Below are 14310 nucleotides of genomic sequence, written 5' to 3'. Positions count from 1 at the left end.
TCCACCTCACTGTCCACTCATCCAAGCCACACTGTCTGAGCTTTCTGATGAGGATGTTGTGGAAGACAGTGTCAAAAGCCTTGCTGAAGTCAAGGTAGATGACATCCGCTGCTCTCTCCTCATCTAGCCAGCCAGTTATGCACTCACAGAAGGATATCAGGTTAGTCAAACAGGATTTTCCCTTGGTGAAGCCTTAGTTGACTCTCCCTGATAACCATCTTATCCTTCATATGTTCAGCGATAACATTCAGGATGAGTTGTTCCATCACTTTTCTGGGGATGGAGGCGAGACTGACCGGCCTGTAGTTTCCTGGGTCGTCCTTCCTGCCCTTTTTGAAGACTGGCGTGACATTGGCCTTTCTCCAGTTCTCAGGCACCTCACCTGTCCTCCATGATTGTTAAAAAATGATAGAGAGAGGCTTAGCAATCACATCAGCCAGCTCTCTCAGCACTCTAGGATGCATCCCATCAGGACCCATTGACTTATGAGCCTTAAGCTTGGCCAACAAGTCTTTAACCTCTTCCTCTTCCACCCAGGGCAAGTCCTCTGCTGTCCTGGCCATCCTGTTATCCTTGCCAGACTGGGCTTCCCGAGGGTCAGCCTTGGCCGTGCAGACAGAAGCAAAGAAGGCATTCAGTACTTCGGCCTTCTCTGCATCCTCAGACACCAGGACACTCTCAGCATTTAACAGCAGGCCCACATTACCCCTCACCATCCTTCTGCTGCTGATGTACTTGAAAAATGCCTTATTGCTATCCTTAATATCCCTGGATAAATTTAATTCTAGAAGGGCTCTAGCCTTCCTAGTTGCACCCCTGCATGCCCTGGCAATGTTCCTATACTCTTCCCAAGAAGCCAGCCCTTGTTTCCACCTCTCATAGATGGCTGCTTTCTGCCCGAGTTGTCCCAGCAGATCCTTGCTCATCCATGGAGGCCTCCTACCTCCTTTTCCTCCTTTCTTGCGCATTGGGACACACTGATACTGGGTTTGGAGGAAGTGGTGCTTGAAGACTGACCAGCTCTCATTGGCACTTCTACCATCTAGAATCATATCCCATGAGATCCGTCCAAGTAGATCTTTGAAGAGGCCAAAGTCAGCTCACCTGAAATCCAGGGTCACAGTCCTGCTTTGTGTTCTGCCCCTTCCACACAGGATCTTGAACTCTACCATCTCATGGTCACTGCAGCCGAGGTTGCCTCCAACCTTCACATCCCCAACCAGGCCCTCTCTATTCGTCAGTACCAGGTCCAGCGGTGCACCCCTCCTTGTTGGTTCCTCGATCATCTGCAACAGGAAGTTGTTGTCGACCATCTGTAGGAACCTCCTGGACTGCATGTGCTTGGTTGTGTGGCTATCCCAGCAAATATCAGGGTGGCTGAAGTCCCCCATGAGGACCAGGGACTGTGATCGTGAGGCAGCTCTCAGCTGTTTGTAGAAGGCCTCATCCACATCCTCCTCCTGATCAGGTGGCCTGTAGTGGACTCCTACAACAATATCACCTGCCTTGCCCTGGCCATTAATTTTTACCCATAAGCACTCTCACCTCATCCCCACCCAGGCACAGTTCAGTACACATTAATTGCTCCCTCACATAGAGAGCAACTCCATCTCCACACCTTGTCAGTCTGTCTTTCCTGAACAATACATAACCCTCCATGGCTGTGCTCCAGTCACGGCAGCTGTCCCACCACGTCTCTGTGACCGCAATGAGGTTGTAGTCCCGCATCGGCACCCAAATCTCCAGTTCCTCCTGCTTATTCCCCAGGCTGTGTGCATTGGTGTAGAGGTATTTTACACACTTTCTCCCCATTTTTAAAATACATTTACTTCATAGTACCTTATTTGAACTGCACATTCCTGTGCCCAAGGGCCACATCTTCAATTCAAAGTAGTGTTGCATAGTCTGCATAAAGATTAGTGTAATAAAAATAAGGGGTTTATTTGTTTTGCACACAATCATTTGACTCCACTACTTCTTAAAATAAGGGAAGCTAAAGTTGCTGACAGTTTCATTAATGGTATTACTTCTCTGACAGGAAACAATAAAAGCAAAAAAGGTCTCTCTATTTGCCATTTAAGATATCTCTATGTTTGTACCGAAAAAAATAGGGAAAGAAATATTTACTAGATTTTAAATTCTTAGCTAAAACACTGCTAAACAACTGTGGCCAAATAATTATGCTCTGTGCAACAGCATTAACCACTACAGACTAAATTTACCTAAAATTTAATTAGGCCAGATTCTTCTTAGTATAACTAAAATAAATTATTTATTTAACAGGTCCTGGTAGAATCTGGATGTAATTAATAAGTGTAAAGTTTATCAATCATGCAAAAAAAGATGTTTATAAGGAGTTTTTAGAAATTAAGAACACTAAGCAAACAGCTTATTTGCTAGCAGTAAAATGTTAGGTTTTAGCAGGGGAGCAGATTGGTACACTCGAATGTTAGAAATATACTGAGTATCTAAGGATATACAGACACACACATATATATGTATCAAGTCATATTCACTATTTCTATACAATACACACTAGAATCAGGGATTTGCTTATGTTTTATATAGAAAAAAAACTTTATAAAGAGATCCAAATACTGCTGCAGTGGGCATGAAAAATGATTTACCACATCTTTTTTTCACTCATTTAGATTCAAGAAGTCTTTCACTCCAGCAGAGTAAGAATAGCACAGAACACTGTAACAAGTTCTTCCACTCCTCAGTCGAGTCCTACTCAAATCCCAGCAGCAAGCCCTGCAAATGGAAGTGGGAGCCCTGACCCAGTGCTTGTCTCCTGTTTCCACTGGCAGAGCCCAGGCCTGGGTGACTATTTAAATCATGGCAGCTGCTCCAGCAGCAGCTCCCTGGCCTGGGCCATTACAGCTAGAAATAAAGGAAAAGAACCTGAAACATGCAAACAGAAGAAACTGACACCATGGTGGCATCCAGACAAACTTCATTATAGGGCTCCTTTTATCTTTCTCTGCTTAAAACTGAAATGATTTTAATACAGAAAGACTGTTCTTGGGCTGAGTGTCTAGTTTGCATGTCTATATGGTGATGCCACAGTCTAACTGAAAAAAGGCAGGTGCTACAATTTTCCTACTACAAACTTAGTTTTCTTCAGTTTACTATATTGTCTACATGTTCATATTTCAGAAAGCTAAATATAATGACCACATATTTTAAAAATAATCATCAATATAAAAGTCTAATCTTCAGCTAAGAGAGTCTTTGGCTGCACATAAATATAGAAAAAAAAATGTGTTTAGGTTTTAAGCAAATCAAAGGTCTGGCAAAGTTGACAGCATTATAGCACATATCTACAGTGTACAGTATGCTCACACAAACATTTTTGCAACTTAGTATAATATATAATCAGCTTTACTGACTTCTCTATGGACAGGATTACTTTTCAGACAGGTTCAGCAAACATTTGTTAGCAGTGGACAGCTAAACATAGCCCATAAGATTGTTTAATACAATCATCACTATAGAAAATGGCTTGAACAAGACACATTATTTTTCCCGATAAATGTTTGGCAAGTCTGATGAAATTCAGAACAGCAAAGGATTGTTGATTAGCTTAAATTCTTGGAAAAAATAACTGAAGTTCTCTAATATGATTGATCTAAAAGTTTCATTCCGATTATCTGTACCCATATTGTTTTGGTTGCCGAAAGAAAACATTTTATTTTAAATAGAAAACAAACTGAGTGAGTCCAATAAGGCAAAAACAAGAGCAGTAAAGCATGTTTAGTCAGGCATTCTCTCACTGAACTACATTAAAGCTTCTCACACCAAATGAACCTGACCTTTGTGACTTATGCAGAGGGAAACATACCTTATGCCAAGAGTGATGAGCATGAAATGACACTGGCAACACCCAATACTTTGATAAAGTGCTACATTCTCTAATGTGTAAATTAAGAAGCCCAATTAACATATATGACCTACTTTCAAGTCATCTCCTTCCCCCATCCTCCAAAAAATAGCACCTCTTACCCATATTTTATTACACACATCCTGCTTACAAATCAAAATAGAAAAAGCATATATAGAAGAACAAAGAGCATTAAGTGTAGTATCAGCTTTTGGCTGAACTTAATAGCAAGCACTGCTGTGCACCACTGTATTACCTAGCCCACCTGCCTATAACAGTCAGTGCAGCAGTTTGGAGGTTCACTACACCACTGACTGTGTCACTGTTGTTTACTCTAACCCAGAAGGTGACAGTATATGCCTTTCCATTACTCCTGCTTAACCAAGTAATAGCACTATTTTTCATGCACTTCACAGGCTCAAGCAAGTATAATACGTAACAAGAATATTCAAAGAGACCACAGGAAAAGCTTACGTTACAGCACCATGTTTTAAAAGGATCATAAGTTTAGTGTGTGGAATATCTGAGCTAAAGCTAAGCATAGTAGAGAGGACAGACAATAAAATCCAGCTTTCAAAGTGTGAAAAACAATGCATGCTACAAACTGCAAGTTACTCATATATACTATGAAGTCATAAATGGATGATAGACACTCAGTAAAGCAATCTGGGCATTGTTTTGGAAGTACAGTTAAAAAAAACCTGCCTACTACATTGTCTCAGAAACAAAAGTTGCTCCACAAACAGCAAACTAATTGAGTGAAGACACCAACACACTTGCAGGCATCCCTGTACTAATTGGGCAGCCAGTTTTAAGCAAAGATAATTACCTAAGCTGAATTCTGTTCTATTTTCCCTTTGAGAAACCTCTACCTTGGAATTGTCTCCTTTATTCAGTTCCTAATTTCCATTAAAACCATGGCAAATTAATCTCTTGAGACTTTCTGCATCTTTCACATATGGCAGAAACTGGCCAGCAGACTCAACAAGTTAATGGAAGAGATGAAAGGGTTTACAGATGGCAACAATAGTCTTCCAGGTCCTTAAAGCCTATTTTTTCCCTTCCCTCTCTCACAGAAATAAGAATCAAAAGAGAAAATACAACACACAGAGATGCAAGAGCTCAAGACAAAACCCAAGAGGTAATTGACAAAACTGACACACCCCAATAACTTGCAATAAAATGCCATCACCACCCAAAACTCTTGTGGATTCCAAACTTATGAGACTGAGGGAAAGAAAGGAGAGTAAAGGCATTACCTAAGTTACTACGTCTCTCATTCTTTCTCACAAGAGAGAACAGAAATCTTCAAAACTGCTCCCTAAAACTATGATTTCTTTCTTTCCCATAGCACAAAAACTTCATTCCACCAGGCAACTGCAGGCACTCATTCTCCAAACAAGCCTGACAAATGTAAGACACCATTTCTTTCTGGCTAATACAGCTTGCTTCTTACCCCACTGCAAATCAGATTGAATCCTTCAACCTTTCAAATCTGTCCTTTCTTCCTCTTGTTCATCTCTCCTATCAGATTCCACTCCTGCTGCCCAGCCCACCTCTGCAATTAGTAGACCCTCTTGAATCAGGAAAGCATCATCAGGAATCAAAATCTCAGAAAGGGCATAAGCTTTCAAAACCATTTTTTTTTAACTGCAAACATTTAGTTTTAAACACTGACAATCAACTCAAGCTTCCCATCACAAATTTCTGCAGCCAAGTTAGAGACACTAGGCTTCAACATGTGAACTTACCAAGACCGACACTCCCTGGGAATTGTATGTGCATACTATACACTGTATGTTCAAATGGATTGATGGACATTGAGACACATCTTAATCTTGCATTAGAATAGAAGAGGGAAAAAATTACTACTGTTGCATTATGAAAAACATTACAATTAAGCACTGTAACAGGACTGACTACCTAGACAGGCTGTGAAATCCCTCAACACAGGAGATTTGAGAGATATTTGTCTAACATTGTCATCTGTGTTCATGCAACCAGTCCATGGAGGAAACAGAAATCACTTCCAGTCTTAAACTTCTGTAAACTTGTTGGGTTTTTTCTCCCTCTTTTCTCAAAAAAAAAGAAAACCTGAAAAACCCAAAAAACAAGACAAAACAAAAGCACACACAAAAAAAACCAAAAAATCAAAACCACACCAAAAACTAACACAAATCCCCCAAAAAAAACAAAAAACAAGACAAAAGCACAAAAAAAAAAAAAAAAACCAAAAAAACCCAAAAACAACACCAAAAACTAACACAAACCCCCCCCCAAAAAAACCCAAAACACCCAAATCCACAGAAAATCAGTTTGAGTATGGAAACGGTCTTCTGGAGAACAGTTCTTTTATTTCACTTATTTTTAAATTCAAATTGAAGCAGTGAGCTGTTCCACTAAGTCTACAAGCTTAATAAATTTAATACTTAAAATTGCCTGTAAGCTACACACAGATTCCTGTAGCTTTACCCTGTTTTATCCAGGGCATAAATATTTTTTTTCCAAATGAAACTCTAGACACAGCTTACACACAGCCCTTGCAGGGAAAGTTAAATTCTGCTCAGAAAATGACGACACATGTTCATGGCACAGCCAGAGTCCACTCACAATAGAGTTCCAGTGACAGTAAACCATGCATTCTCTTGTCAGGAATAAAACATTTCTGAAGAACCTAACACATCAACTTTCTCGTCCCTCTGGTGAGAAAGGCAGAGAAAGATGGTATCTGCCAAGGAAACAACATCACTGACAACACAGACTACTGAGAAATACTGGAACATAAAGAAGTAGCAGGGACAAAGATACAAAACTCCACAAATTATTTTTGTAGAGAAGCTTGTTCTAGAGAGGTGTCATCAAAACCATCACTTTATTCAAAATTCATTCTAAGAATAATTACAAGAAATACAGTTACACTTCCCTCATTGTCCAGGGTGAAATGAGGTTTGCCTTCCTTCAGTGGAGAAGGATAGGCAGACAATTTAGCCAACTCTTTGCACATGGTTCCTTGGAGAGTAAAACCATTCATAGTGAAGTGAGGTATCTGTTTAATGTCTCAATTTGGGCTCATCGGCCACCAGATGAGTGTAGCTTTCATCTCCTCACAGGCTATACCTACATCACACAGTGCAGTACTGAAGTACTAGAGTTTGTTTGGAAACTAGAAGCAGCTCATCTGAAACATCGCAAAGGTTTATACATGCTGATCTATCTAATGGAAAAAAAGACAGTTCTCAGCAGGGTGAATGGCTCTATGCAGAATCCTGTCCTTTCACAGCTACACTATTTCTCTACACAACCAGACAGCTAATGAGGCCCTAGTCTGGCATACAAGCTGCACTTGTACATGTGATTATCCATCAAGCATACCAGTTGTGCCCCTCAAGCAAACAGTCTGTTTCCATCTGTTAGGCTAATACTTCTGAGATAGCTCCCAAGTAAAATAGAAAAATAAGTTTAATCTTTAGATTACATCTGAATGAACCATAAATAATGGATATACCTCAAATAGAGAAGTGGAAATTGGGGTGTGGATAGGTTTTTAAAAGATTTTTTCATGTGCAAGATATATAGTCAGTTACTAATTCAGAACACTAAATTAGAAAAATTGAGATGACTAGCCAAAGAAGGCTTTTCCCTTTGTCACACAAGTCATATTTCAAACAAATTATGTTGAGATACTAAAGTAACTTTAACTGGCAAGACAGAATTTGATAAAGATGCTGCAGTTCACTCATTTTAATTAATAATTTAAATTATCATTAAAAACAAATACTTCAATCTCTATCCAATTTCAGTCATACTAAAAATTTCATTGCCCCTTTGAACCACATAGATACAGACATACGGAAAGATTTCCTAAGATAAAAGATATTCTGTTTTATTCTGCTTTAATTTTCACTTCATACTTTCTGCAAATAATTTGCACTGTATACAACAGAATGCAGTCTACTCTGGGTATGTATGAAGAAGGCAAACAAGTGAAGTGAGGAAAGATTGTATGTTTAATATCACATCCATAAAAATTCTTTAGCAATACTGGGGAACCGCTCAAATGTTCACCAACTACCTCTTCAGGCAAAACCCTCACAACTGACACATCCAAATCCTCTAAAATATAAGGGCATATAAACATATCTCATTCTTTGAAACAAGAGATTTAAAAAGAAGTATTTCAAGTCATTTGAGAAATAAAGAATAAAGTGGCACAAACCATTGTTTTCTAATATAACTTTTTTAACCCCTCAAACTTTAACCTATTTGTATTGGTAAAATTTCCTCACTGTAGTATTTCTCTTTACAGGGACCAATACATCATTTAAATGCAGAGCTTTCAGACACTTGTTAAGATCTGGATTTTTTGGAGAAAGCCAGTAATATTTTCCCCCTAATAATCAGCAAATAATCCTGAATCTAAAGGTACTTGTATATTACAGTTTCAATTACAAAGGTGAAGCAAGGACTACCTTCTTTCTCCATTCATATTCCAGATTAGGAGCAAAACTGTCACCTACAGTCCCATTGTAAGATTTTTTTTTTTTTGTCGTCTTCTTTATGCATCTTTCCTGCCTTCACTGAGCCCAGGCCTTTGTGGAGCTCTCTCTAAGGAAGTCCAGATATTCCCCTCCAGACAGAAATTTGTTTTGAAAATATTTTCTCTCTGACATCATGATTTTGCACTCATAAATACTCACTTCTATACACTGTGGAGATACTTCTGATTTGTGAATGGATATTGTAAAAATTAATAGAGGGTTTCAAAGCTACAAAGGCAGCATTTTCACTGTGATAGGAGTGTACCATTCATACTTTGGGGGAGGGGAAGAGAAGAAAGAGTGTTGGCTTTTTCATGAACATAAAAGGGCAGAATTACACATTAGTGTAGCTTCCCCATGTATAGACATTTTTATAAAATGCAGTATAAACTTAAAATCAACCCTTAGTTACTTAAAATAAAGCTCAAATAATCCATGCAATTACTTTTATAGACAATTATGAGGTTTTTAAAAATGTGGACTATTAAAATTTCACAAGAAATAAAAATCACAGTGGGAAAATAGGTTTCTATTCACAAAACAACAAAACAAGCTAGTATCATTAATACCCTTTAAACAAAGCAAAACCAGAACTGAAATACTGAGAGTGCTGTTGCCAGGTCAGGATTGAAGTGAATTAGCAAAACCACACAAATGGGCTTGTACCACACCTGCTCAGCCCTTGGCCTGGTTCAAACCCATACCTGCTCCCTCAGTAATCCTTTTATTTCTGTCATCAGGGCAAAGAAATTATCAACTCAGTGAAGTTTTCACAAAGCAGAAAATAAAAAAGCCTACTTTTTTTTAATTGCATTTGAAGAAAAAGTTGAGATGTGGGCACTTTTGCTTCATATGTGCTTGAATATCAAGACTTTTGACCTTCAGAAGTCCCTTCTCCCAGGAAAAAACAACAACAAAAAAAAACCCCAAAAACACAAAAAACCCACAAACTACCAAAACCCCTACTCAGAAACTACCAGAGTGATGCTGCAGACATCAATCTAAAATAACAGCAGACAAAGGTTGGCATGATATTGGGGACATCAATACTTTAACTATCTTCTCAAAAGAGATCTCTTAAAAACCAGAAGCAAGAAAATCAGAGACTATGCAGTCAGGAGTGACCAAGAGACTGCCTAAACATGTGTAATTTTACACGGTTTTCTTAATAATGACACCAAGGATCATCAACTTTGACAAATAACTGAACTGGAAAACCTTATTGAAATATAACATGGAAACCCATGTTTCAGCTTATTGAGTCATGTTAACAAGATACAGCAATTTTATTACAAGGATTCATTTATGAATTCTATACATCAGATTACAAAATAACACTAAAAAAGCAAGTATTGCTGTCTTCTTACTTATCAGAATACAATCTGTAAAGTCCTAGGAGTATTCCAAAATTGATGGAAAGTGCATACAGCAAGAATTTATATTAGTGCCTAACAAAGCTGGATAACGCTCAGAAGGCTCCAACATGCTAATCTGTCACCATGACAGAGAACCAAAGAATGCCAGACCAATACATATCTCTTTCCTAATATTATGGCCAAACATCCTATATATCCAACACTGAGCTTCCAAGCAAAATTAAAAACAGGTTTAAGTACCCCAAAATAATGCTTCTGACCTCTTGCTAAAAAAAAAAAAAAAAGTACTCTTCAAGATCTTTCAGCGTTCCTCAACAATGTTTTGTGTTATGGTTCTACATCACGAGCAACAATTGAAACATCTAAATTTTTGCTTCTCTCCTCAAAGAAAAAAAATACACATACATGAAGTCTCTCGTAAAACTGCAACACATGTTTAAGGCCCCTAAAAGCACCAATGCTGATAAAATTAAAAATGGCTGTGCCCAAAGATCCCACAGCAAAACAGGCACAGCTCTGCTGACGATTAAAATATATATTAAAAATTCCTGCATTGCTTTACAAAGGGCGAGGTATGCAAAACAAACTGATTATATATTTTTCCAAAACTTAAAAGAAGTTATTAGACAAGAGATGCAGATCTAGGCAAAGCATACGTCTTGAATGCAGGTCGAGTTCATTTACACAACAAAGTAGAGACACATAACGTATCTGGATTTCAAAACTTTATCAGGCTTCGTCGCCGAAATAAGATGCACACCACTTTTTAAGTAGAAACAGATATGCCCAAATAGCGGTGGACCCCACCCCCCTTCCCTCTGTCAAAATGGCTAGTTCTTTACTTACCAGCCGCAGTGCTGAGCAGGGTGGCACTGAAGAGCGAGAGCACCAGCACAAGGTGCTGCAGTGAGGCAGTCATACCTGGGGAAGCCAGGGAGCAAGGCAGAACGAGAGAAAAAAAAAAAAAAAGGGGGGGGGGGGCGGCGGGAAGAAAAAAAAAATCCCCCGACGAGAGGAATTTCTTCCTTCTTTCGCAGAGCTTTCCAGACTCTCTCCGTTTACAATCCCGTCTGGAAGGGCAAATGGCAGATGAGAGGAGCCGTCTTCGCTCTTACTCCATTACAGCCGCCAGCCTTCATGTCTCGGGAGCCGGCACCGCTCCGCGGACACTGGGGAAGCGCCTGCTCCTGTCTCCCAGCCCCGAGGCATCTCCCCGCGCCGAGGGACGGCGGCACGCTCCGAGCCAGCCGGGAGCCAAGCTTATTTCCCACGCAGCTTTACGATATCGAAGAAACAGCCCGGTTGAGACGGAAACATATCCAGACGCAAGCCTGCGTCTACAGCAATGTCAGTCAGAGCAGCCCCCGTGAGCTAAGCGAGGTACGGATAATGAGCTCTACGGTCTCACGGCTGAGCCGCGACCCATCCCTTTAAAGGTTTCTGTCCTCTCGCCGCCTCTGCTTGCTGCCTCACGCTCCTGGGAATGCGGCGACGATCCCCTCAGTCCCTCCGCGGGGAGGCGCGACCCGCTCTGCTCAGGACGAGGGCTGCGGCTGCATCTTAGCCCCTCTGTCTGCCCCGCCGGGGGGGTTCTACCGCGCACCCTCGGCCCCCCACCACAAAAGTGACGCTACCCCCAGCCACCTCGACAAAGGTGAGGCCCCTCTTCGATGGTTCCAGCTGCGACGATACCTGGCTCTCCTCCACGGGCGAGACCGATGCGGAGGCCCTTCTCCGAGCCGGGGAAAGGTGCTCTCCCTCCTCCGCCTCCCTTCCCGAGCTTCCACCGCGCCAGGCAGCTCCCGGCCCAGCCCGGCCTCCTTTCCTCAGGTCTCCACTCGTCGCCGGAGTGGAGCAGCTCGGCCCCTTCGTGCTGCCAGCGCCTTCCTCCACCACACACCTCCCCCCGCGCCGGGCTCGCCGGCAAGGGGCAGCTCCGCGCCGCTCCGCCTCCTTCCCGTGCCCGCCGCCGGCTTCAGGCGGGCGCTGAGGGCCCGAGGTCCGCTGCCGCCACCGGCCGCGGCTCGCGCCCCCTCCTGCCCGCCCGCCCCAACGGCACCAGACACAAAGGGGAGTCGTTCCAACTGCCGGTCTGGGCGAAGGGCCCTCCCGGCATGCCACGCCCCCGCCCGCTGGGCCGCGCCCCTGTCGGCGGTGGGGCTGGACGCCGTTCCGCCTGCCGCGCCCCTCGCTATAGAGACTGGGCTGCTGGCAGGTAGAGAAGGGCCTGCGCGAGCTACAGGCGTGGCTGTGCCGGCAGAGGCACAAGGGCGGCCCGCCATGTTGGGGGGGGAGGGGGGCGGTGGCGGCCCACTCTGCCACCAGCTCTGCGACCAGCGGTAAGGACACGGGCATCGTCAGAAGCGGCAGAGTTGGGGGCAGGGGCTGGCTTTGGGAGATAGGCTCGGGGCTCGCTTCGCTTTTCACGGCTGAAGGCTCCGACAGACCCTCCCGGCAAGGCCACGGCCGGCGAGCGGCCACCCGCCGGGCAGCGGGAGGGAAAAACACCCCGGAGCCCGTCAGCGGGGAGAGGGAAGCTCAGAAATCACACAAACACCTTAGGGCGAAAAAAAGCTAATAATTTTTGCAGGTGCTGAGATGGTAGTAGCAGTGACCTCCGTGGCCTTCCCTGCAGAAACCGATGCATCTGCCTTGTCTCGTACTGGAGGGCCCTGTTGTTACGGCCCCTGTTGAGCTCCACTACAAGTGCTGGCAGTGCTATCTAATCCTGTCTCCTTCAGAACCACGTACAAACTCTACTCTGGCCGTGCTCCCTCCTCTCTCTCGCCGTGAACCAAGGCCATAGAGCTTCAGCCATCTGACTCTCCCAAACAAAAGCATCACCCCTATCTTCGAGGCATTTTAATGATTTCAAAACAACGATAAAGTCAATCTGCTGAGATGTCTCTATGCTTTTGCTGAATTTCACAGATCCAAAGAGGGAATTGAGGCTACAGCCTCATGGGAGAACTGTGACGGGAACAGTCTGACGTTCTGGCCTAGCAAGGCTCTTTTAAACAAGTTTTACTGCGTGTAGCATAGGAAAGAGTTTTTAAAGACATCCTGCACACGGAAGGCACCTTCATTTCTGGGTTTCTCCAAAGGGTTCAAAATGGGAAATACTTCCCTGTGTCTGAATTTCTGCGCCAGTTTCAAGAATGGGATACAAGGATTATAAATTGAAAAATCCCATTCCACACCTCAAAATGTTAAATGCTATTACAGAAATACACATAGTTGCAAATCAGAATTATGATTTTAATGGCAGTAAAAAGCTTCTGAATAATTCTGTTCCTCTTCACAAGCTGTAACAGGTGAAATAGATGTAATCAGATTCTTGCCTCATCAAGAGAATTACTAAATAAATTGTAATAGGATTTTTATTGGTCTGATGCTTTGGACAGAGACATAGTTTGACATTTCTAGGGTCAAACTGAGTTTATGTGGCTGATATTGTAACAAACTCTTGAAGCATTTTTATAACTATCTTCACTTCCAATCTGTGCAGATCTAACGTGGATATTGGTGAAAGACAATAAAATATAGAATCATAGATTGTAATTTGTATTGCCACTTTCCAGAACTGCAACCACATGTTAACCACTGTATTCTTCCTGTTATTTGTGGAATGTGAACTGCCAAGAAATAACCTTTAGAAGCAAAACAAAATGAAATAAAAACTCAACCAAAAAAACCCCCTCCAACCAATACAAATGGAATAGTTTTACCTTCAGGAGAGGAAAACAAAAAACAAAACAAGCCAACACTGAATATTTTTATGGGCCCAAAATCCAGTGTTTTTTTTCTGGTTCAGCAAAGACATATGCAACATATATCTTCTGCACAGCTTTACCTACCAATAAAAGAAGTGAGATGTACATTGTCCGCAGAAAAAGAGAACCTATGTGGGTTGCACAGCACTTTCACTGTTTAGATTGTAAAAAAGAAAATTGCTGTAATTGTTCATGATGTGTATCAAAACCTGCTCAGCCTGAAGTAAATGACTGAAGTCTCACTTGTTTTAATGGTTTGTATTTTGGCTCATTAATAATTACTGAATGTTCTTCTCCATAAAAAAATTTACAAAATGGGTCTTCACCCTTAAAGTACTTACCTTTCTTTTCTCTCCACAAAATGGATTGGATTTTTATTCTGTGTTTTCCTAGAAGGAGGGAACAAGACATGCCATTTTTAATACAATTATTTCTTCTCAGTTTCACAAAAACCCAGACTCTGATCAAGAAAACACCCTTGTCAAGGCTCCAGGGGTGTGGATCTGCTTCACCTGATCTTATATCAGGTCCTTGGATTAATCTCCCAGATTTACAATCCCAGCAGTTTGCAAGACTTTTTTCTCCTTCCCTAACCTATTTTGAATGCTGCAAAAGACCTTCTTCTCAAGGGCTAGATCCCTTCCGGCCTGATGTGACTGCAAAGGCAGTGAAGGGCTCTGAGCATGCAGCGATGCCAGGCTGCAGAGCCGGAGCTGCTGCACCCCTGTCTCTCTGGAATT

General features: G+C 42.2%; 1 protein-coding gene across 2 annotated transcripts in view; it reads right to left on the bottom strand.

Annotated features, from left to right (window-relative positions):
* The window catches only part of BMPR2 (bone morphogenetic protein receptor type 2), a 115693-nt gene extending 103851 nt beyond the window's left edge, over nt 1–11842 (bottom strand). For both annotated transcript variants that reach the window (XM_062002152.1, XM_062002153.1), the window contains exon 1: nt 10644–11842. In XM_062002152.1, coding sequence (XP_061858136.1) covers nt 10644–10716 — 73 coding nt within the window. In that variant the 5' untranslated portion in view covers nt 10717–11842. The remainder of the gene's footprint in view (nt 1–10643) is intronic.
* Nucleotides 11843–14310: the final 2468 nt, after the last annotated feature.

The sequence above is a fragment of the Colius striatus genome, chromosome 9 (genome assembly GCF_028858725.1).
Source record: "Colius striatus isolate bColStr4 chromosome 9, bColStr4.1.hap1, whole genome shotgun sequence".
Taxonomy (NCBI): Eukaryota; Metazoa; Chordata; class Aves; order Coliiformes; family Coliidae; genus Colius; species Colius striatus.
This window is presented reverse-complemented; position numbering and strand designations above follow the sequence as displayed.